Below are 23,764 nucleotides of genomic sequence, written 5' to 3'. Positions count from 1 at the left end.
AAGGTACAGAGTTCCCATATGCCTGGCCCCCACCTGCACATCCCCCACCACCCCCAACCCCCGATGGTACATCTCTTGCAGGTGACGAGCCTATGTTATCATCACCCAGAGTCCACAGGCCACGTGGGCAATGATGGGCATGCTTGGGGTTGCATCATCTGCAGGTTTTGACAAATGTATAAGGACCTATTGGAGGAGGAAATGGCAACCGACTCCAGTATTCTTGCCTGGGAAATCCCATGGACAGAGGAGCCTGATGGACTACAGTTCATGGGGTCGCAAAGAGTTGGACATGACTTAGCGACTGAATGATGATGACAAGGACCTATGCCTGCTGTTAGCATGTCATACAGAGAAGTTTCACTGCCCGCAAGAGCCCCTGCTTGTCTTTCCAAGTCTAGAAGTTCCCCACTCCGCAAAGCCCTCCTAACCCTCTGTCTTGGTCCTGGCTTCATGAAGACACTGAGGGCAGCCTTGTGTAGCATCTGGTGAGGATGGGAAGGATGTGGCCGGGAGCCCCGGGTGCATCTGGGGTTAGGGTGGCTGATGTCCTAATGGCATTGGTCCTGCTGGGCCTGCCCACGTGGTTGTCTCTGGGAAGCATGGAAGGGGTCAAGAGGCGAGGTGCTTCCCATCCCTGTGTGACCACCTATGGCCCCTCCGCTGGAGAGCAGGGCCCAGGCTCTGGCTCTTTCCTTAGCCCCCCGGGGCAGCTCAGGGCCAGGTGAGCACGAGGAGCCGGGGGCTGTTCCCTGCAAAGAACAGGAAGAACTCAGCTATCTCGGATCCCCCTGGGTTTCCTAATCCAAGGTCAGTTTCCATGGTCAAGAGGAGGCTCCTCTCCTGTGGGATCCACGCTTGTCCTCTGGGGCCACCAAGACTCCCACCAGCCTGAGCTGAACCTCCCAGCCCTTGGCTTTGAGGTCACCAGGGCCCATGTCAAAATTTCACTCTTCATCACACAGGACTCAGAACTGTTGTCTGTGTGAAATCCCCATGAAGTGTCCATGTGAAGGCAGGTGCTTCCGGTGGTAAGCCGCCTCCTATGTGCAGACAGACCACGTCTGGAGAAAATCACAGTGCCCGGGCTTGTGTGCCAAATGGGCATGGACTGTGGCCAGACCAAACTCGGACCCCTACACTGCTCCATCATCTGTGGGACCCTGTACAACTTCCATAAGCTTTCTGAGCCACAAACCTGTGAACCAAGGATAATGTTGCATCTTGCAAGGTTTTAACCAGGACCAGACAGACGTATGTAAGGCATCATCAGAGGTTGTTCACAGGTGCTCAGAACACGGCTGTGGGTACCAACCAGCTTCAGAGAGGAGAGCCGTGTCACTGCTGATGAGCATTAGTCAAAAGTCACAGAAACGAGGGAAGGCCGGGAGCACGTCTGTCAAGGACTGCTGCTCTGTGCCACCTCTGAGATGACGCAGGCAGCAAAGGAGCAAGCCTCACACCCCCCGAGTCACTTTTAATTAGGCTTTTCTCATCAAAACGCTGCTCCTTCACTCTCTTGCCACTTAATTTAGAAAATTGGTGGAGCAAGTGTGGCATGCAGATTGCCTCTTCCTCTGAACATCCTTCACTACCAAAGCCGCCGCGGACTGGAAGCATTTGAAGTGGAAATGAGTGGAGTCAGGGCACGGAGTTGTTGATTCCTGATTATCTGCTTGTAGTATTTTAAAAATTAGATTGTGCTTTGTTTCCATTTAACAAAGGAAGGAAAGTGTGTCAGTGGCGTTTTTATTAAAATAGAATTTTGACAAACACTCTTCAGTGGCTTGATGGATTACAAGAGATGAGACACACCCACAGAGGATGAAATTTTGCCAGATTAGGAGTCCTGTCTGAATACAGCTGTCTTGTGGTTGCAGAGACCTGGTAAACATGAATGAACGACAGCAGTGTCAGATTGGTCCCTGCGGGCAGCTTGAGGAAAGGCAGGTTTCCAGAGCGGAGAGGGTGAGGGTCTCCCTCTAACTGCCAGGATGAACACAGGAGATGTGAAAGGAGGAGCTTGTCTACATCTGACGTCAGAGGCCGGCCATGAGAAAACCGAAATCCTCTCCAGATTCCGGTGAGCTCCCACCACCTCCACAGCCCAGCATAGCTGGGACTTGAGGCCACTATGGAGTGGAAGCTGGGGTCACTTCCTGCAAGTCTGAGCTCGGAAAGTCGTCATTCAGAGCCAAGGCAAATACCGCATTTCAAGGAGTGGATGGCTCTTAAAAAGTCACCCTGACAACTGGAAGGCACAGCAAGGCAAGAGGATGGGCGGGAAAAAAGGAAGGGACTGATTAGAGTGGGGGACAGACAGACAGGATGCCCGGCACGGCTTCTAACAGCCTGGAACCCCAAAGCAAGTAAAACCACTGTGCATGAGGGTGGCCAGGCCAAGAGGAGGCCGAGCCACGCCTGAGAACTGCCTCCCAGGACAGCCTGGCAGGAAGGCTGGCAGGAGCCCAGGGTACGGAGCGAAGAGTTGAGCTGAAGTCAGCCAGGAACACCGTGAGTCTTGAGGAAGCTTGCATTTCTAAATAAGGCTCTGAGTAATTTCACGGTGGGGCCTGCACAGCAATGTGTGTGCTGGCTCTTGAGAGCTACAGCAAGGCTGGATTTGCTGAATGAGTGAATCTGCAGTGGCCTCCGGTCAGATGTGAAAGGACAGTCCAGTGCAGAAATCACACTTAAAAGGTGCAGCAACCGAGCACAAAGAGTGCCTGGGGACGTGATCTCCAGTTCATTAAGCTATGGACTGTCAGCTCAATCCTCGGTTTTCAGCAGAGAAGAATTCAAATGAGGACCCTCTCCACCTGGGCAGTCAGGCTTGTGCGGTCTGTGTGTTCACCACGTTGAGCTCTGGGCTGACAGCTTTATTGCCATCAGTTAAAAGTTCCACGCTCAGGCCTTGTAATGTTCAGATGAGGCCAAGAGGTGGCGCTTCCCTGGCTCAATGGGGATTTAATGAGTAGACAGACTCATAGGAAAGCCCAGCGTGGGATGTGCTGCCTGGCTGTCAGGGCTGCACAGGGGGCTCTTCTACTGTCTGTGTCTGTCCGACCCCAGGCAGTCTCATCGAAATGTCAGCAAAGATGGGGGCTCCCAGTCACTCTGCTGCTTCTACTCTGCCCACGTGCTGGGCTCCCAGCTGCGCTCCCCAGAGGGGGCTTGGCCCCTGTGGACGAGGCGTGGGACGAAGGGGGCCTGTACTTCTGAGGGGCATCCGGACCCTCTGGCTCATCAGGTCCTGGTCTGGAGGTCGTCAGGTGTTCAGTCCAGGCTGACATGGGGGCAGGTCCCCATCAGGCCAGTCATACCGGAGAGGATGCCCTGAAGAAGAGGCTGGGAGACTCCAACTCCAGGCTCTGTGTGTGCTCCATGAATGGGGATACACGGGCACACACATGGGCTCACGGAGCACACACCATCCCAAGGAGTGTTCCGTGAGATTTAAAGGAACAACCACGGTGGGTATCTGCTAGTCGTCTGTGGTGCCCCCACCCCCAGGAGGAATATAAATGGAGGTGGGAGGGGCACGAAATAAGCCCCCAACAGAGCAGTGCCAGCGTGACCCAACCTGGATGGCAAGGCTGCCTGCATGCGCCCTCCTGCAGTGGCGGGACTGTCCGGACGCTGTTCTAGACTGCCGGCCAGCCTGGCTTGCAGATGTCCATGCTTGTTGTCAATGTAGGTCCCCAAAGGGCTCAGAGGGCTCACCTTTCAGTTTCTAAGTTTCCATTTTTATCTTTTAAAGTGGTTTTTAGTACAAAGTCGTGCGACCAGCACACTGATCCCAGAGCATTTTCGTCACCCCAGAAAGGAACCCCACACCCTGTAGCAGTCCCTCCCTCTCCTCCGGTCCCCGCCTGTCCCCCAGCCCTGGGGCCACTCAGCTGCTTCCCGTCTCTATGGATTAGCCTATTCTCACCACTCCATGTAAATGGGATTAGTATATGGCCTTTTGTGTTTGACTTCTTTCCCTTAGCATCACATTTTCAGAGTTTTGTCATGCCTGTCACAAGTGTCAGCACCCCATTCTTTGTACGGCCGAGTAGTAACACGTCACATGGAGAGGCTAACTGGTTCTCGCTGATGCCTGTCAGCCTGTGGACACTCGGGCTGCCGTCACCTCGTGATAGCTGTGGTGAGTCCTGCCATGAATGTTCTTGTCCGGATTGTGTGTGGACGAGTGTCCTCGTTGATCTAGGAGCAGAATTGCTGGATAGCATGGTAACTGTTGAATCTTTTGAGGAGCTGCCTGACAGTTGCTCAGAGTTACCAAAGCATTTTTCATTCCCGCTTGCAAACTACAAGGGTTCTGTTTCTTGACCTTCGTGCCAACAGCCACTGAGGTCTCTTTATGGTTATAGCCCTCCTTGTGGGTGTAAAGTGGTTTCAGTTTATCTTTTAGATTTTAAAATAATGATGAAGGTTGTGGCCACCACTTACCTTGGAAGGAAAACCATGCTGATGGTCTGTGAAATAATATTTATAAATTATGTTCTTTAACGGCCATGCTTTGAGAAGGCAAAGCTGACCTTTATTCTGAGCTCCCTGCTGGAAGCTGTGGACACCTCCTGGTGGTAAAGGAGATGCTGAGGACAGGACAGATGTGCAGACACCGGAATCCGTTTCTAATCCCACCACATCTTCTTTCCCAAGGCCCAGTGAGCTTGAACTCCACACGTTTTCGAGCACATGTGCTGATGTATCTTCTCCTGGAAGCAGCAGGACAGACGTCACCTCCCCAGGCCCTCTGTGTCCCCAGTTCTAAGTGACATGATGGTTCATACAGGAACATACGATACTCAACTCTGCAAGGAAAGTCCGTCCTGGGACAGGCCTTGGCTTGTGTTAAGAAACTTTTTAAAATTTATGTGTGGTTTTGTTTTTGCTGGAGGTTGACAAAGGGTGTGATGCCTCTCAGTGGTCCCTAGAGGTCAGTGTGGGAGCCACCCAGCAGGCCACATGTCCTTACGTGGCCCGGAAGCAGTGCTCAGTCTGACCTGTACAGAGCAGTGCTGGCACCGCCCAAGTGGGTGGGTCAGTCTCAACAGAGCAAGACAAGAAGTCATAGCATCTCTGGACTGAGGTGGACATCAGGGACCCCTGCCCTGCTTACTTCCTTGGTACCCACTCCCCGTGGCTCAGCCTCTTTAACTGCAGCCCCCAGAGTGGCTGTTTGCCATCTGCCTGGACCCCAGACAGTGAGGAGCTCACCACCTCCAGGCAGCCCGTTCTCTTCCCAGTTTTCTTCTCTTCTCAGCTGGAAGGTTCTTTATTCTGTGACCTCCCAGTCTGCTGCCCAGGAACACCCCCCTGGCAGCCTGGGCTTCAGCCTGTGGCCACTCGTGGCTCAGTCTTCACATGGCGGCACCTTAATGAAAACAGTTAACTTAAAAACAGCCATTACCACCCCCTCCCTGACCCAGTGTCCAGGCAGACCCCCATTCCTCCAGCAACCCCAGGCCTGCAGCCATGTGTGGGGCCCGCAATTATCATGGATGCCTCTCCTGATCCCAACAGGAGCGTCTTAGGCCTTCATTCCAAACCACTGCTGGTGAAAAGCTTGGAGGGTTAAAAGTGTGTGCAGTGCTTAGATTAGGATGAAAGTCTGTAAGCTTTGTTTCTAGCAGCTTTTTTGTTGGAAGATGCATTGTACACAAGAGGGGGTTCGTGTGTGCAGTTGACAGTGAGAACGGGACAGGCGGGGATGTCTCCACACAACCAGACCCACGGGACCTGAGGCCCTGCCATCCTTCCTTCGTTCCCTTTGGGTGAAGCCACACAAGGATGTGGACATGGATGCATGTGTCCACAGGGTCTGGGTGGTCGATCGGACACGTTCTGTGCTCACAACCACTGTGGTTTCTCCATGACCTTCTCCTGCTCATCAAGGACTTGCCATGTCCTCACGTGAGGCATCCAGCATTCCCACCGGACAGTGTCCATGATGGACGAGTCAGAATATTCCCGCTTAGCCCAGGGGCATTCCCTGCCCATGAGGAAGCGTGTTCTTGCATCCGATCCCTGGGCTGTGCTCTTGGGCCTGCACACAGGCCTCTCACCGACCATGCAGACAGAAACTAGTTTTTATACCCTTGCAAACACTTGGTATTGTCAGACTTTTCAATGTTTGCCAACCTGGTGGGTTAGAATGGCATCATGTGTGCTTAATTTTCAGGTCTCTGATGACATGTGACCAGTGTACTCATGAACCATTCATGTCTGTCTTTTATTCAATGCCTGTTGGAATTTCCTGCCTTTTCCTTGAAAACAAGCAGACGGTGTTCATCTCTGGTTACTGCCACCGTTCTCAGTGGTTTGGACACTCTGATAGTTCTAATCCTTCCCAGGGAAGTAGTTCCTAGTAGGGTGATGCCTGCCTCCTAGGTGAGGCAGCTGAGGGCCAGGTGGAGTGTCTTGCCCGATCCTGGAGGTGAGAGCAGGTCAGGGATGGCCGCTGACACTCTAACCACTGATTCATTTATATGTTCTGGGGACTACTACTCAATATCTTCTCCCAGCTTGTGGATTATCTTTTTCTTTTTAGTGTCCTGTGATGAAGAGACATTTTCTTAGTGTTGTTGAATTGAACACATTTTATGGTCAGTGTCTGTCTTGTGTCTGATTTAAAAAATCTTTTCCTACCTTAGATCCTTAGATTAGCTTCTAAAAGTTTCATAGTTTTGCTTTTCATGTCGAAGACTGTAATCTGGCTGGAAATAATTTCATACGGTGTGACGCAAAGGGCTATCTTTTCCCGTGTGGATGCTCCAATTTTGCCAACACCCTTTATTAGACGCCTGGCCTTCCCCTGCTGCCTGAGCACCCATGCTCAAGATCACGTCTCTCTGTGGGGTGCTGTTTCTGGGCTGACTCAGTCCCCTCCGCCTGTCTATCCCTAATTCCATTATGGTTTAATAATTGCTATACTGTCTTTAAAGTCTTGATGTCTAGTAGGAAAAGGAACTTTGCTGATCCACATGAATTTTGAATCAATTTGTCAGAATCCTGCTGGGATTTCCATTGGAAACGCATTTGAACCATGCATCAATTTAAGAGAAAATTATAGCTTTTCTAAATCCTCCTACTCAAAAACATAGTATTTCTTTCCATTAATTTCAATGATCTCTAAGGTCTTTCAATAAACTTTCATAATATTCTCCATAAAAGAAATGCGTATTTTTTGTTAAATATATTCCTAGTACCATTTATAATCCTTTAGAAGGGAATGGCAACCCACTCCACTAGTCTTGCTTGGATAATCCCATGGACAGAGGAGCCTGGTGGGCTACAGGCCATGGGGTGGCAAAGAGTCAGACATGACTGAGCGACTAACACACTGTAGTAGCAACAAAGAAAGTATTTTAAAACTTATATACTCTGCTTGTTGACTGTGTATAGAAAAACAGCTGACCTTTGTGTATTGGTGGTTGGATCCCATAACCCACCTTCAGGTGCTTGTGTGGTGTGTGGAGCTCAGCAAACAGAAAAAGAAAGTCATGTGAAAGCAACCAGTGTCCAGGAGTCTCTCTGGGGAACCTGCAGCTTTGGGTCTAATGGGTTCCTGGACCAGCAGTCATGGAACCAGGCACTGAGAAGGGGACACCATAAGGTTCCTGGCCCTGAAGAAGTGTTTCTTTTCGTCCAGAGGAAGCAAAAGTTCAAAGGTTTTCAAGGCATGTGCATGATGAGCTGCATGTGCCTGTACCAGCTGTCTGTCTCCTCTCCGGCTGTGGGAGGTTCCCTGAGGGAAAGTGCAGGAACGCGTCCCGTGCCCGGCTTCGGTCACAGTGAATGTGTATGATCGGCCTGCACTGCCAGGGGCAGGAAGAATGCTGCCTTTCCTCAATTTTGGTTTGATTTCAAATGTTATTGCAAAACTAAAGAGAAGTGGCAAGCTCCTCCTTGCCCCATCTCTTTCCTTACTTTTTTCTTTTTCTCATCTTGGCATATCTCAGAAGCATCAAGACTTTTATACTGTAGATTTTTCAAGTATGTAATTTCCGTGTATTATTGTATAAATGAACGCTCCATCTTCCAGGAAGCAAGTGGGTGACAGGTGGAACAAGGTAGTACTTCACGTCTGCACTGAGACGCGAAACAGAGACTGCCATCGCCAGCCCCAAGAGGAGGGGGGTGTGTGTATGTGTGTGTGTGTGTGTGAGAGAGAGAGAGAGAGAGAGAGAGAGAGAGAGAGAGAGACTGACCCACCGTGCACGGGCTCTGTGTGAAGGGCTGGGAACCCTCTGGAAGGGTCCCTGAGCTGCTCACCACTGGTCACTAGAACCCTGGGCATATTTGTGATGGGAGCCCTGAAACATGTGCCGAGCACAGAGGGTGCCAAGGGTTAGCTCATGGTCTGAGCCCAGGAGAAAGGCCAGGGATTTGGAATCTTCAGTATCTGTGGTTGACTTTGGACCAAAATCTAAAAAGGATGCCTCAGCTTTTCTCTTGAGCACAGGAAGGTGAGAGAAGAAAAACTGAAAGGCCATGCTGTGGGCCTGGAGCTCTGCTGCCCTGAGCATTGGAATCAAGACACTGAAACACCAACCACCCCCAGTTCTGCCTCCTCCTCCTCTTTTCTCTCTGCAGCCCACTTGCTTCATAAAGAAACCAATTTGATTATGAAAAGATGAATTCTCAAAGGGAGGACCTTCTCAGACCCCTGCCTGTCATTCCTGCCTGGAGTGTGTCCCCCTAAGCTGCAGGCTTCAGGTCCCTCCTTGGCCTCTCCCACCAGCTTGATTTAAACTGTGAAACCTACAGCCGCTGACTCTTGGACTCTCTTGCCTTGTTCTTTGTCCAGGGCTCTCCCTTCAGCATGCTGCGTGTATGGATGGCTCATTTTGTACATCTCTCCCTGCTTCTACAACGTGTGGCCCCTCAGGGCAGGAGTGTTTTCTGTCCACTTTGTTTCTGATGTATTGTTGTTGTTCAGTTGCTAAGTTGTGTGTGACTCTTTGTGACCCCATGGACTGCAGCACACCAGGCTTCCCTGTCCTTCAGTATCTCCTAGAGTTTGCCCAAACTCTTGTCCATTGAGTCGATGATACCATCAACCATCTCATCCTCTGTCGTCCCCTTTTCCTCCTGCCTTCAATCTTTCCCAGCATCAGGGTCTTTTCAAATGACTCAGCTCTTCGCATCAGGTGGCCAAAGTATTGGAGTTTCAGCTTCAACATCAGTCCTTCCAATGAACACGCAGGAGTGATCTCCTTTAGGATGGACTGGTTGGATCTCCTTGCCAGTCCAAGGGACTCTCAAGATTCTTTTCCAACACCACAGTTCAAAAGCATCAATTCTTTGGCACTCAACTTTCTTTATAGTCCAACTCTCACATCCATACATGACCACAGGAAAAACCATAGCCTTGACTAGACGGACCTTTGTTGGCAAACTAATGTCTCTGCTTTTGAATGTGCTGTCTAGGTTGGTCATAGCTTTTCTTCCAAGGAACAAGCATCATTTAATTTTATGACTTCAGTCACTGTCTGCAGTGATTTTGGAGCCCAAGAAAATAAAATCTGTCATAATAGCAGTTCCTAAAATGTGTCTGGCCCATGTTTAGGTGGCCAGTGTACATGCAGCAGAGGACCGAATACTACTAACAGTTCTGAAGAGTCTTCTGTTAAGACTCCAGAAGGGGCTGCGGCTCCCCGGCTTTCCCTATGGCCTTGTGGTGATCTGAGCCTGTACGGGACTGGGGCTGAGCCCGTCCACACTGAGCCTCGGAGGCCTGCGAGCCGGTGGTGGGTCCAAGACGGTGGCCTTCCCTCCAGCCGCAGTGAGAAGACAGTGCAGTGTCTCCGGTCCTCCAGGCGCTTTGGTCTGGCCCTGTAGTGGCTGAGGCTGACTGTAAGGGCAGCAGCGGAGGCTCTTTACCCAGAGGGCTATGGCCTGTAGCCCCTTCAGCCTGCCTGAGTCCTGCCCTCCCTGGCCTTTGTGCCTCTGTGCACTGAGCCTGCTGTATCCTCGGGCTCCATCTTACATGAGCTCACGCCCTAGGGCACCGAGGCCAGCCTTTTGGCAGATGCTGTGAAGGCTGAGCCTCTGGCCAGGGCTGCTTCCCTCTCACCAACAGCTCAGCTCTGACCAAGGGCCGCCCCTCCAAGTTGCTTCACGCTGCTTCTGACCCTGCCTGCTCTCAGGGCTGTGTGGGAATGAGACAGAGCCTTCCCACCCCCGCGTACGGGGCCCCAGGCTCCCCTCTGCTCAGAAGGCTTTGTGCCTTCAGCCATGCCGCGACACCTTTCTTAACTTCCCTGCTGCTCTGAGCAGGCGGGCTGCCCACGGTGGGCAGGACTGGTGGGCAGGACCAGCTTTATCTGTCGGGCAGGAGGTGGGGGCATCAGCGTCTCTGCTGGGCAGGTCTCACAGACTCTGGGGTCCATAGGCAGCCGCTAGTTGCCTGTGTGGGTGGAGAGGCATACCATGCTCTTAAATTTACACAGTATGTTAATCATGTTCTCACAAATGCATTGAAACATTTCTTGCCATGGGTGATAAATGCCCAGGAACCACTGGGTTCCTCTGAGCTGTTCTTATCGGGGAATGAACAGTCAAGCCAGGCCTCGGTGTGGCAGCTGACAGAAGACAAGGGCGGCTTTTGCGCACCCGCCTCTGCTATCGGCGTGGGGCTGGGCTGTGTGGAGGCCTGTGCCGTGGGAGGTGAGTGTGGCCGAGCCTGGCCTGGTGGAGCGGCCACCCCCATCCAGGAATGACCCTGGCCCTGGGAAGACACCTTAGAGTCTGCCTACGTCCACTCTGAAGTCACATGAGAGCGTGAAGGCGAGAAGGGACTTCCTGTGGGCATGACGGCACACAGCCGGCCGGTTCTCCTGCACGTGGAGCACATTTGGAGCAAAGCTGTCCCCAGGAAGTCCCCCTTTCCATCTTGTAGTGACTCTGCCAAATAACATCAAAAGATGAAATTTGTCCATCAGATTATCGCCTAAGGTCTTTGTTTCCACAGAGCTCGCCGGTGAGTGTGTCGCCTGTCGTGTGATGTGGACAAGTTGAGAGGGCATATCATGTCCTGCACAGCCAGGCCCTTAAACGTGCCGATGCCCAGTCACCCCCGATCCCTCCAGGGCCTGGGACCTGCTCTAACAGTGGTCTCCCTCTGGTCTTCGGAGCTGGATTCCTAAGGCAACTGATTATTTTTTAACCTGGATATTTATAAATACCTTATTTTTCCCTTGCTGTTGTTGTTTAGTCACTAAGTTGTGTTCAACTATTTGCAACCTCATGGACTGCAGCACATTAGGCCTCCCTCTCCTTCACCATCTCCCGGAGTTTGCTCAAACTCATGTCCATTGAGTCAGTGATGCCATCCAACCATCTCATCCTCTGTTGTCCCCTTCTCCTCCTGGCTTCAATCTTTCCCAGCATCAGGGTCTTTTCCAATGAGTTGGCTCTTCGCATCAGGTGGCCAAAGTAGTGGAGCTTCAGCTTCAACATCAGTCCTTCTAAAGAATATTCAGGACTGATTTCCTTTAGGATTTACTGGTTTGATCTCCTTGCAGTCCAAGGGACTCTTGGGAGTCTTCTCCAGCACCATCAATTCTTTGGTGTTCAGCCTTGTTTATGATCCAGCTCTTTTTTGGTAGCATTGAAACAATGATGTTTTTTTAAAGTATTTAAAATAAGGTGGTGTTAGTGAGGGCTAAAATAAGGGCCTGAAAGGAGCCATCTGCCTCTCATTCTTGAGAAAGGACAGAGCCAATGAGAAGCCTCTGCTTTTCTTCCTGTCGCTCAGATACCCAGACGCCTTTCATATGTGGCTGGAGATTTCATATGTGGCTGGAGATCTCAGCACAAAGCCCCTCCCTATAAAGCAGGCTCTGGTGAGTGACCTTCCCGCAGGATCCCGGGTGGAATGTGGGGACATATGACTGGCTGAGCATCCCTGGTTTGAGGCCACAACAGACCTGGGGTTGTTGGGGAGTTGCAGGCAGCTAGCCCCTCATCTCCTAGGGGAGCACTGGGGTACACACCACCAAACAGACCCTCTAGGGGCCTGGTCATACGCTCGTCTGGTAACCATTGTCCAGAATATAACTAGGAGCTTCTCAGAGTCGGTCTGCTGTTTGCTTGTTTTCCCTGAGAGTGGAAAAATGAACAATTCTCCAAACTGGATAAATGCAACACAGGTCTGGACCTTCCCAGCCTAATGGTCAACAATCCACCTTCCCTTTTCCTTCTGCACTAAACAGAGAATTGTCAGGGCCCCTCACCTCTCCAGTTTGGGTGGTGGTTAAGAGAAGAGGGCTGGCCCCCTCTTACCAGCCTCACGACATCTAGGAGCTGATTTGCCTCTTAGTTTTTCTCACGTGTCAAGTGGCAGTAATGACTGATTCCTACTTCTCACGGTTCCTGTGAGCAGTAATCAAGTTGCCTGGCATTCATGGCTCAGGGTCTACAGCTAGATAAGTGGTCATGTTATCAGGAGCAGCGTGAGTGGCAGGTATATGCTGGGCTCCAGGGGACAGTCTACCACTCTGCCACCTCTGGGACCCGGACGCGTTACTGAACTTCACTATGCTTTAGCTCCCTGTCTGCAAAGTGGCAATGACATAAGGCCAGCCTCATAGGGTTGATGTGAGTGTCTGGTGGGTGGAAAGGGGTGTAGCCTGGTGCTCAGGAGGAAGGAGCCCGTCCTCACTGTGAAGGGGTGACAGTGAGTGTGAGTCAGGATGGAATGTCCCCTAGAATCAAAGGGGCCCTGAGCCAGTGCCCACAGACACGCAGGAGGGAGAGGGGGTGTCACACAGGGTTCTACTTCTCTGGTATCACTTCTGTTGGATGCAATTTAGAGTTAATGTGTGCAGGTGCCAGGCCGGCTGGTATCCTCACTGTACCCTCTGGCCTGTGTTCCTGCTGGAGAGCTGGGCTCCTTATTGGCCGTTTTCTGTGCTTAAAAGCATTTGCCTTTTCTAGGACTGCATCCAGGCTCCTGAAACACTTGTTTGCCTCAGTCAGCGATCCGTGAGAGTCTTTTTCATAGAGGGTTCTCCATTAAGAGATAAGAAGCTCCTTATCCTCTTCAGGTTCCTGGGGAATGTGGGAGGGTGGATTTGATGACCTGGTGTGTGAGCCAGGCCTGAGTGCAGAGCCTGCTCCCCACGTGCCTGGTGGGGCTGCTCACCAGTGTAACAGGTGCCCTGCTCCCCCAGGGTGAGTAGACTCTCGTCTCTGACCTTGGCTGCACTCACCTTGACCTTCTACCTCACCTTTTCATACTTGTCAGAAGACGTTGGGCTTTCCTTGGGAACTGCACATTACAGAGCACCCCTGCCTCTCCAGGGTGCGTGGGGAAGAAAAGTCCACTCCTGGAGCCCAGTGTTTATGCTGCAAACCTGGGGTTGTGCTCACTCCACCTGTCTGGGGACATATTGTGCACTTGTCTTTAGTTGCAAGCTTTCATGACCTTCAGGGTAAGGGATGTTTCACTCCCCAGAGGCACAGAGCCTGCTTCAGGACCTGGTGTGTCATGGTATCCCGTAAGTTCTTGGAGAAACAAGTGTCCAAACATGAAGAAGGAAACAGCCATCAAAATAAAAGAGAGAAAGAAACAGCCAGGATCCAAAGGAAGCTTTTAATAAGAAAAAGAGAAGAAGGAGCTTAAATTTTAACCTACGATAAAAGTAAAACCCAAGAACCTCCCAGCTGGAGTGTGATATAGTGACAACTTCGTTACAGATGAAATTTGTAGACTAGGAGACAGGGACTTTCTGGTTAAATACATTAGTAACATGTGCCTTTTCAGGTAATTCTAAATCTGAGTGTCCATGTTGGAAGGAAAGTGCGTGTGTAATGACCTCCAGGGCGATGTTAAGCGCTTTGACTTGAAACTGCTTATGAGCAAAGAAATTGTAAGTCCCACCTCAGACCCAGGCAGGATACAGGCTAACCTGCTGACGAGATCTCAAAACACGGCGGCTCAATCAGGATAAAGTTTCCTTTTTTTCATGTGACATCCGGGCCCTGCTCCCCAACGTGAGGACCTGGTCTTTCCCTCCTTTGCTTGGAGTGTCATCTTTGTGGAAAACGCTGCAACCCCCTCCTCTGCCCCCAGGGAGGGAGGTGCTGGTTAAGTGTTGGGAGGTGAGGGACTAGATATGGAATTTCCTCCTAAATGTCATTGCAAAACACAGCTCAGCCCAGAACTGGCTCAAGTCCCTCTCACTTGCCTTCATTGACTGGAATCTTGGCGTGTGGCCAGGGCTCCCCTGGAGCAGGGCTGGGAGGTGAAGTTCTTAACTGGTGAGCTTGCGCCAGTTGAAACTTGAAATATTCTTCCTGACAGGAGGAGCAGGTGGACTTGGGGGACAATTGGCCATCACTGCTGCCTTCTGAGACCCTGAGACATTAGACTAATTTGAGGCTGGGTGCTCTCCCTCTGGGGCCCACCCGCTGTCCAGGGAACTCACCAGGGTGTGTCTCTCCCAGGAGGCAGGCCCTGTGTCTCCAGCTCCTAGCCCTAGCTTGGCCTGGCTCCTCTTTGAGTGACCACGGGGATTTCCGGTCGTCTGGGCCCAGCCAGTGGTAACAAGGTTTAGAGCTGTGTGGACTCTCAACCTCCCATCCTGGGAGAAGTCCTTCCAGCCCAAGGCCCTTAAGCCGACTGTTATCCTAGGATTGGCTTGGCGGCCCATAGGGCAAGCCATTTGGTAGGTGTTTTGAGTAAGTGATCTGAACCAGGCCAGGGTCGGGGATGCAGCCTCGAATGTAGAAGCAGGTGGTGCCTGTTCTGGGGGCCCCCACACTGTAACATGTGCCCCCTGGGGAGTGGCGTGGTGGGAGAACCAGCGAGTCCTTGGAGTCTGAAGACTGAATGAGTTCTTCATCCACACTCTTCACCCTGTCTTTCCGGGGGTCAGATAGTGAGACCTGGTTGAGGGAAGGTCTCTTGGGGGCTTTATGGGCAGATGAGTGCAAGCAGTGTGTCCATAGAGCTCACCTGTATGTCGATCCCAGTGAAGACAGAGCTGGCGCTGCTGTGCTTGCGTGACATCCTACAGCTCCTCCACGTCTGAGTCCTGAGCCGCGAGCCCAACATCATCTGTCTTCATTATCACGGATGCCCCACGGGGTGGCTGTGTTAATAATCGGTGTAGGCACCCCAGTTGTGTGTCCCTCTCACTCGCCTTTCATCTTGTTTCCCGGGTGTCTTGAGCCTGTTGAGTGGCACTTGGTAGCAGTGTTCAACTCAGCCGTCCCTCGGAGGGGTGCTTAGAGGGACGGGCTGCAGAGACCCCGTGGGCTTCCTGAGGTTGGGCCCGGGGCTGGTCTCAGGGGTCCTCTGGCTACTGCTGTGACATCTGCAGAGTCTTTTCCTGGCCCCATGTCCACCTGGCAGGACCTCCTCATGGACTCATTAGTTCATCTCATCAAGCATGAGAGGGTGAGAGGCTGGGGGTGCGAGACCCACCAGCTCCAAGCATTGCTGGGAGAGGGGAGGGGCTCGGGTTCACACAGCAACTGCCCCCTAGCTCCATCTGACTTCTATTCTTCACCCCCCAGGAGTGCACCTCCCCCTCCCCACCACGAAACTTAAGGTGGCCCCTCCTCTCAGTTCTATAGGAGATGCTGGTCTTGGCAGTCTGAGGGGCGGGAGGGGATTAGTGAGGTGGGTGTCTCTCCGTCTCCCAGTCCTGCTCCCCTAGTCTGCCTCCTCTTGCCACCTCCCGGTCCACCGACAGGACCAAACAGCAGCGTGGCCACCTCAGCAGGTGTGGCTGGAGCTGGTAAGGTTGTGTGCTTGCTCCCCGCCCAGCACTCCGACCTCCGCCTGAGGCTGTGGCAGGAGCCCAAGCCATCTGCTAGGCCCACTCCTGTCTCTGCTCCGGAGGCATCTGGCCTCTATCTTTCCCTCGCTCAGAGGCTGGCACCCATGGGAACTGGTCACTGCAGAGAAGCAGGAGAGAAACTCAGGCGCCCTGGCCTACACAAACCAGACCGGGGGTTAGTTGGCAGTTGCCCCAGGTGTGAGGTGTGGGGCTCAGTGGACCCATGTTACCCAAGAGCAGGGGGCCCGAGACTGGCTCGAGGCCAGACAGCAGATCAGAAGGGTAGTGGACTGGATGACCTTTGACAGGAGGACGGGGGCATCCCACCTAGAAGGACCTGCCTCGGGCTCTTATAGATGAGGCCACCATGACCTCCGGAAGCCAGGGGCCATGGCAGGCGAGATGGGGGTGGCAGGGCAGCCGGGACCCCTCATTAGCGCTCTCAGCCCTAGGGGTGCCTTTCCCCCTGGTGGGCCTGGAGCCCGTGCCCCCAGGCCCTGCAGTGGTGATGTGCGGGGTGAGGGGGTGTGAAACAGCCCAGCAAGTCTGTCCTTTCAGCTTGAAACCCCCAGACACACGTTCTGAGTCACCGTCCTGTGGGATGGTGGTGGCTGGGAATGCAGCAGGGGGGATGGCATCAAGGGGATGACCAGTCAGCACACAGTAGTGGGCAGAGCGTTCTGGAGCCAGAGCCCGGGTAGGGGCCCTATCCCTCTCAGAGTCTGCATGAAGGTCTCCCAGCTCCTCCTCAGCATCCTGCCAGCTCAGTGCATGGCAGCCCTCAGGGAGGCCTGGGGCATGTCTGGGGACCCCCTGCAGACCCCGTCCAGCAGGGCGTGGCCCATATTTTTGGAACGAGTTGAGTTAGGCTGTTGTGCCAAGCACTGTGTGTACCCGGTGGGCTGTGAGTACCCTGTATTCCTCAGAGGTATCCCCCCGTCCTGGGCTCTGAGACTTGGGGGCCCTGCAGGTCAGGCACTGGCCAGGCAGCTGCTGAGTAACGCATGTTCTGTTTCTAGGGCCCTCCCCCACCACCTGCTGGCAAAGCCCTGCTCAACTTTGAAGGGACAGAGCCTGGGGAACTCAGGTGCGGTGAAGGGGATGCTGTCGTCCTGCAGCGCCGGGGCGACGAGCTCTGGTACCACGGCCTCCTGCCTGCCGGCTTCGTCCAGAGCGTGCGGCCACTGCCCCCTGCCCCGCCCCAGGGCAAAGCGCTCTATGATTTCGAGATGAAGGACAGAGACCAGGACAAAGACTGTCTGAGCTTCAGCAAGGTAAGGTGGGTTCGAATGCAGCCGTCCCCAGACCACAGCCCGAGCCGGGAGCCTGGGTGAGCATGTGAATCCTGGCCCTGCCCCAGTGGAGACAGCAGTGGTCTCTTCTTACTGAGGGTCTGCCAGGTGGAAGAAGGGGCACCCAGCCCCACTGATAGGTGCTCTCTGGCAGTGGGGGCAGGACCCTTGTTACCCAAGTCACGGGTGTTCAGGGCTCATGGGCCCTTGAAGGGGGCTTGCTGGGGAGACCATGGCAGAGACCCCTGGTCAGATCCTGGAGTGGGAGCTGGGCCCAGAAACCAGCCCGGGCTGGCCCTTCTTGGAGGGTCTGGGGGCAGATGCGTGTGTTTGGGCCATATGAGGCTCCACTGAGACCTCGGGACCCAGTCAGTGGCAAACTAGTTGTATTTCCTGTGTGCTTGTCCTGGGGACAACCTGGAATATGAAGTCAAGTGGGCCTTAGGAAGCATCACTGCAAACAAAGCTAGTGGAGGTGATGGAATTCCAGTTGAGCTATTTCAAATCCTAAAAGATAATGCTGTGAAAGTGCTGTACTCAACATGCCAGCAAATTTGGAAAACTCAGCAGTGGTCATAGGACTGGAAAAGGTCAGTTTTCATTCCAATCCCAAAGAAAGGCAATGCCAAAGAATGTTCAAACTACTGCACAATTGTACTTATCTCACATGCTAGCAAAGTAATGCTCAAAATTCTCCAAGCCAGGCTTCAACAGTACGTGAACGATGAACTTCCAGATGTTCAAGCTGGATTTAGAAAAGGCAGAGGAACCAGAGATCAAATTGCCAACATCTATAGGATCATCAAAAAGCAAGAGTTCCAGAAAAACATTTATTTCTGCTTTATTGCCTATGCCAAAGCCTTTGACTGTGTGGATCACCACAAACTATGGAAAATTCTTCAAGAGATGGGAATACCAGAGCAGCTGACCTGCCTCCTGAGAAATCTGTATGCAGGTCAAGAAACAACAGTTAGAAGCAGACATGGAACAACAGACTAGTTCCAAATTGGGAAAGGAGTATGTCAAGACTGTATATTGTCACCCTGCTTATTTAATTTCTATGCAGAGTACATCATGTGAAATGGCGAGCTGGATGAAGCACAAGCTGAAATCAAGATTGCCAGGAGAAATATGAAATACATCTCAGATATGCAGATGACACCACCCTTATGGCAGAAAGGGAAGAGGAACTGAAGAGCCTCTTGATGAAAGTGAAAGAGGAGAGTAAAAACGTTGACTTAAAACTCAACACTCAGAAATCTAAGATCATGGCATCTGGTCCCATCATTTCATGGCAAATAGATGCGAAAACAATGGAAACAGTGAGAGACTTTATTTTGGGGGGTCCAAAATAACTGCAGATGGTGACTGTAGCCATGATATTAAAAGACACTCCTTGGAAGGAAAGTTATGACCAACCTAGACAGTGAAGTAAAAAGCAGAGACATTAATTTCTCAACAAAGGTCCATCTAGTCAAAGCTATGGTGTTTCCAGTAGTCATGTGTGGATGTGAGAGCTGGACTATAAAGAAAGCTGAGCACCAAATAATTGATGCTTTTGAACTGTGGTGTTGGAGAAGACTCTTGAGAGTCCCTGGTACTGCGAGGAGATCCAACCACTCCATCCTAAAGGAAATCAGTCCTGAATATTCATTGGAAGGACTAATGCTGAAGCTGAAGCTCTAATACTTTGGCCACCTGATGGGAAGAACTGACTCATTAGAAAAGACCCTAATGCTGGGAAAGATTGAAGGCAGGAGGAGAAGGGGACAACAGAGGATGAGATGGTTGGATGGCATCACTGCCTCAGTGGACATGAGTTTGAGCAAGCTTTGGGAGTTAGTGATGGACAGGGAAGCCTGGTGTGCTGCAGTCCATGGGGTCGCAAAGAGTCGGACATGACTGAGTGACTGAACTGAACTGAACTGTCCTGGGGACCGAGTGAGACACGGAGGGGCCTGGCTTCCAGGCTCCCGGCCTTGGGGGTGCAGTGTCAATGTGCAGAGGTAGCAGAGTCAGGGCTTGTGAACATCCCCGCTTCCTGGCTTCTTCACTTCATCCCAGTCCAGGGCTGGGAGGGCCAGAGCACCCGGACCTCAGAAACATCATCAATTCATTGTTGATCTTCAGAGCTGCCTACCAGGGTCCCCAGAAGCCTGTCTTCCTGATGTTGAAGCTGTTGCAGGAGGGAGGCCTCGTCAGGGCCTGGGCGTGGGCTTTTGTCTACTGCTCAGAAATGAATTGTCCAAGGTGATACATGTGCTGAAAAAGCACAAGACTTAACTGGGAAGGGCACCCAGGCAGAGAACAGCAGGACCCCAAGAGAGCCACTCTCCACGTGGCTCACAGTCTCTGGTTTTAAGGTAATGAATGGGGTTAGTTACCGGCTTGTTTCTGGCCAGTCATCTTGCTTGGCCTGTGTTTGTTCTGACTCAGGATCCTTGCTGGTGGCACGTGCCTCTCTCAGCCAAGGTGGATTCCAGCACCAGGGTTCCTGGGAGGTTGGCAGAGCTTATTATGGGCTGGTATCTTCTCCCAAATTCTTCCAGCTGGTGGTAACTTCTTGGTTCCAAGCTCCCTGTTGGTATCACCTATTGTAAGATAATTAACACAAGTGGTTACTATCATGCCCGGCCAGAGTGGACAGGTTCCGCCTGTGGAGGGGGTTTCTGGTCAGCGGGTGTCTAGCAAAGCCACAGCTCTAAGAGGCTGCACAAACCTGCCCCTCTCCCATGTCCTGTCCTGTGTCTCCTCCTCCAGTCTCTCCCCGCACACAGTTGTAAACACAGAGCTAGGTTCCAGCTCACTGTGAGCCTCTCCTCTGCTCAGACTCGAGCTTAGCTGTGGTGCCGAGCACTGTGCAGGGATGTGAGAACCCCGTGCTCCATTTTGAGCAAAATTGGCCTGTTCTGTGCAGGCCGTTCCATTGTTCAGCCCAAAGGTGAATGATCTCTTTTCATTCACGTTTAACTCTCTCCACTTCCCTTCCATCAGCGTGTTCATTGCGATTGTCACCCGGCCCTGCAGCTTCCCTGAAAGCAGCATTAGGCGTCCCCCTCTGAGGTTGGAGCACGGGCTGCCAAGTGAGGTCAGGCAGCAGACCCCCTGGTGCCCACTCCCCTCGTGCCCAGCTCCCCTGCCCAGCCTGCCCTGAGACCCCTGGGCCCTGGTGCTCTGTGCTTTAAGGATCAAGAGAGCCGCCCCTTGGGGGTTGGATTGAGCCCTTGTGAGGACACAGACCCGTCATGGCTGACAGGGTTGGGGTGGGCCCTCCTCACAGCCTTCGTCGAGGAGGCTCACCGAGTGGACAGCCGCCAGCGTCTCCTCCCCGTGAGAGAAGGGAGAGGCCTCCCTGTCCTCCTCCTCCATCACACGCTCCGTGTGCCAGCCTCTGCCTGGTACCCTCACCTCCGGGGGGAAGTCCAGAGCCTACTGGACAAAGGACAGAGGGGCACCTGGCTGCTCACCAGCAAAACGTGCTGAGCCAAGCCTCGCTGGGAGCTGGGCTGTACCAACAAGCCTGACGTCGGCTGGGGAGACGGGGCAGGAATCCAGGGGACAGTTTCTGAGAGTGATGGGCAGTGTGGGTCACCCAGGAGGTGTGCGGGGTGTCTGGTCAAGGCGGTGGGTAATGTGTGTGGTATTTCAAAAGAGGCATTAAAGCTGCCTCATGGAGAAGGTGCGCACTCGGGCCCTGAGACTCGCCTTGAGGTGGTGCTGCTGCCACTGGATCACGGGGGCCTGGCGCCCTGGACTGTGCCGTTGAGGCGAGTGGCCCCCGGTCTTCCCAGGACTTTGAGCCCAGATTAGGGAGCAGAGGTGTGGGAGCCGGTGGGCCACGCATCCCTCGGGCTGCTCTTCCAGGACTTTCTCTTCAATCCACGGACTGACATGGAGAGTTGGAGATGGCAGGGCACGCTTCCTGGTGAAGACCTTGCTATGGCCCGGCCATGTTCCCCACCGTGTTCACACAGGTGTGTCACCAGCACCCACTCCACACCCCTTAAGTTAGGGCACAACCTGCTTGTCCAAGCACCTGCCCGTTCTCCTCTCTCCCCTCCAGCTGCCACTCCCCCCGCCCCCATCCCTGCCACCCTGCGTGACAGCCTGAGCTTCCCTCCACTGGCCTGGAATACTGGTTCTAACAGCCTCCCTCTCACCACCTTGAGTGACCACGTGGCTCTGACCAGCTTGGTTTTGCCTCCAGGGAGTGTTTTGCTGTTTGGATATGTTCCTTTCTGGACTCAGCAAGGAAAGAAGGAGCGTCTAAAATCCATGGATGGTGCTAACTTCCCTTTAAAAAACATCACTGTGGTGAGATGGATGATGTTTTAAAAGGCATGAGGCATGTGCATCAAAGCAAGATTCTTACCTTCGATGTCAGCTCTTGAACAGTCTTGTTAAAATTGCATTAATTAAAGTCATTCTAAAACCAAAGTCTTTGTTTCATTGAAGAAGAGTGCATAATTACTTCTCGTAGGTAGAGAAGCTATAAAAAGCACAATTTATAACTTCATAGCAGTCCCACTCCAACGAGCTGGGCATGTGTGGATGAGAAGAGTCAAGGTGACAGCAGAGCAGCATCCCGCTCTGCCAGCCCGTTCCTCCGGACTGGCACCCGTGTGACAGTGCCCTCCATGTGACGGGAGGGGCTGGGCTGGTTGCTCTGAGCCGGCCAAGCCCATTTAAAGCCCCACTCATGTCCTGACTCCGGCAGATGCCCCTCCTGCGGCAGCTCCACAAAACCCTCCCCACAGTCTTCTTCCACCTCTGAGTGTTTACTGGTCCTTCCTCAATGAGGAGATTCTCTGCTTTGTGAATTGGCCCAGCATTAATCCCAAAGCAAGTTCTGATAGAAATCAAATGTATTCAGAGTTTCAGCTCCTGAGTGAGATGGGATTCAAATTGTGACACCTTCACTTTTATCTCTTACTTTGGGTCATTTAGGGCTTCCCTGGTAGCTCAGATGGTGAAGAATCTGCTTGCAGTGCAGGATACCCAGGTTCAATCCCTGGGTCCAGAAGATCCCTTCGAGAAGGGAATGGCAATCCACTCCAGTATTCTTGCCTGGAGAATTTCATGGGCAGACCATGGAGTCACAAAGAGTTGGACACGACTGAGCAACTAACACTTTTACTTTCACTTGAATCATTTACTTCATCTCTGAGTATCTTTTTTGACTATAAAATGGAATTGATAGGATTCAATGAACAAAGGCATTTTGGGAACCAGCCTCAAAACAGGCACCAATCGGGGGCTCGCCTCCATGCCCGCGGCTTCCTGTCCTTTTTGCCTTTGCCCAGGACACTCCACGAGGCTGGGCCTCCTCCACAGACACACGCATTGGAGCTGAGTCCCCAGATGGGTCCCCTGCACCCATCTCGTCCTGGTAACTGCATCTGGGCAGACTCGCAGGGGTGTGGAAGCCCTCATCCCCCAGGTCAAGGCCACTGTGCCCACTGTGAGCAGCCTGGGCCCCCGTGTGTCCTCTGTCCTGAGGGCAGTCATGACGCTCTCAAGGCGTTTCTGAAGGGCTTCCCCTGATCTCTGCTTCTCGTTGCCTCTTGGAGACCACGTGGCTGCAGGAAAAGAGGGGCCCGAGGAGCTCAGAGGCCCCTGGAAGGGCAGGTTCCCCATGTGTGATCCACCCCACAGCGCATTTAGGAAATGGTCCAGCCCCCAGGGCTAGTCTTCTTGGAGCTGCTGTGGGAACTTTCTGGGTGTGGGCCAGGCCCTCAGTGTGTGAGACGTCCCTTTGACAGGGTGCTGGGGACAGTGTACTCAGCCAGCCACCCTGTGGTGTCTAGGACTTCAGTGCAGGCAGAGACCCCAGTCTCCTGGCAGGTCAGAGAGGAAAAGCCCCAGGCCTGGGCTTCCTAACAGATTCATCTGTCTGCAGCTTGGCTTTTCCCCGGCAGGAGTCATGCACAGACAGGGGTGTGTGTATGTATGCTTCATTGCTCAGTCGTGTCCGAGTCTTTGCCACCCTATGGACTGTAGCCCGCCAGGCTCCTCTGTCCATGGGATTCTCTAGGCAAGAATGCTGGAGTGGATTGCCATTTCCTCCTCCAGAGGATCTTCCAGACCTAGGAACTGAACCTGTGTCTCCTGCATTGCAGAAGGATTCTTTACCACTGAGCCACAGGGAAGGCCTACAAACATGGGAGAGTTGGATGAATTAATGAGAAATGCAGTTAAAGCCCCTTGATGTGGGGCCTGACTCCTTTGCCAGTGTGCTGCCCGCTGAGCCTGAGCAGGAAGGCGGTCCACTCCTCATATGACCAGTGTGTGTTCAAGGCCGCTCAGGACCACTCTGAGCTCTGCCTCTGGGCCCTGGCCCTCGATGTTGATTGAGCTTGGAACAGGGAGGTGGCCTAGGGTATCCACTGACCCGCGAGAGGAGCACTTGCCAGGGAGCCTGGAAGTGAAGCAGAGTTGTGTGTCTGAAGGTGGAAAGATGACACAGAGCAACTTTCATCCAGAAAATCCTTGACACGGCCAGACTGGCCCAGACCTTGTCCCACTCTCCAGCCCTTCACTGGTGTCCTGGCATCAGGAAGAGGACACTTGTTGCTCCACCCTGGGCAGCGCTAGGGAACCGGGCTCCGGCCAACCTGCCCACTGGCGGCGGTTTCCATCTAGTCTTGCTGGCCCTCATCCAGACCCCTT

At 52.9% G+C, this 23,764-nt stretch overlaps 1 protein-coding gene across 3 annotated transcripts in view; it reads left to right on the top strand.

Annotated features, from left to right (window-relative positions):
- SH3RF3 (SH3 domain containing ring finger 3) overlaps positions 1 to 23,764 on the top strand; it is a 160,657-nt gene that overhangs the window by 62,091 nt on the left and 74,802 nt on the right. For all 3 annotated transcript variants that reach the window (XR_011569270.1, XM_070798748.1, XM_019970219.2), the window contains exon 2: positions 16,823 to 17,077. Coding sequence is in view for 2 of the 3 variants with exons in the window: in XM_070798748.1 (XP_070654849.1) it covers positions 16,823 to 17,077 (255 nt within the window). In the remaining variant the exon portion in view is untranslated. The remainder of the gene's footprint in view (positions 1 to 16,822; positions 17,078 to 23,764) is intronic.

This window comes from Bos indicus, chromosome 11, assembly GCF_029378745.1.
Source record: "Bos indicus isolate NIAB-ARS_2022 breed Sahiwal x Tharparkar chromosome 11, NIAB-ARS_B.indTharparkar_mat_pri_1.0, whole genome shotgun sequence".
NCBI classification, from domain to species: Eukaryota; Metazoa; Chordata; class Mammalia; order Artiodactyla; family Bovidae; genus Bos; species Bos indicus.
Note: the sequence above shows the minus strand (reverse complement) of the source record. Positions and strands in the feature narration are given on the sequence as shown.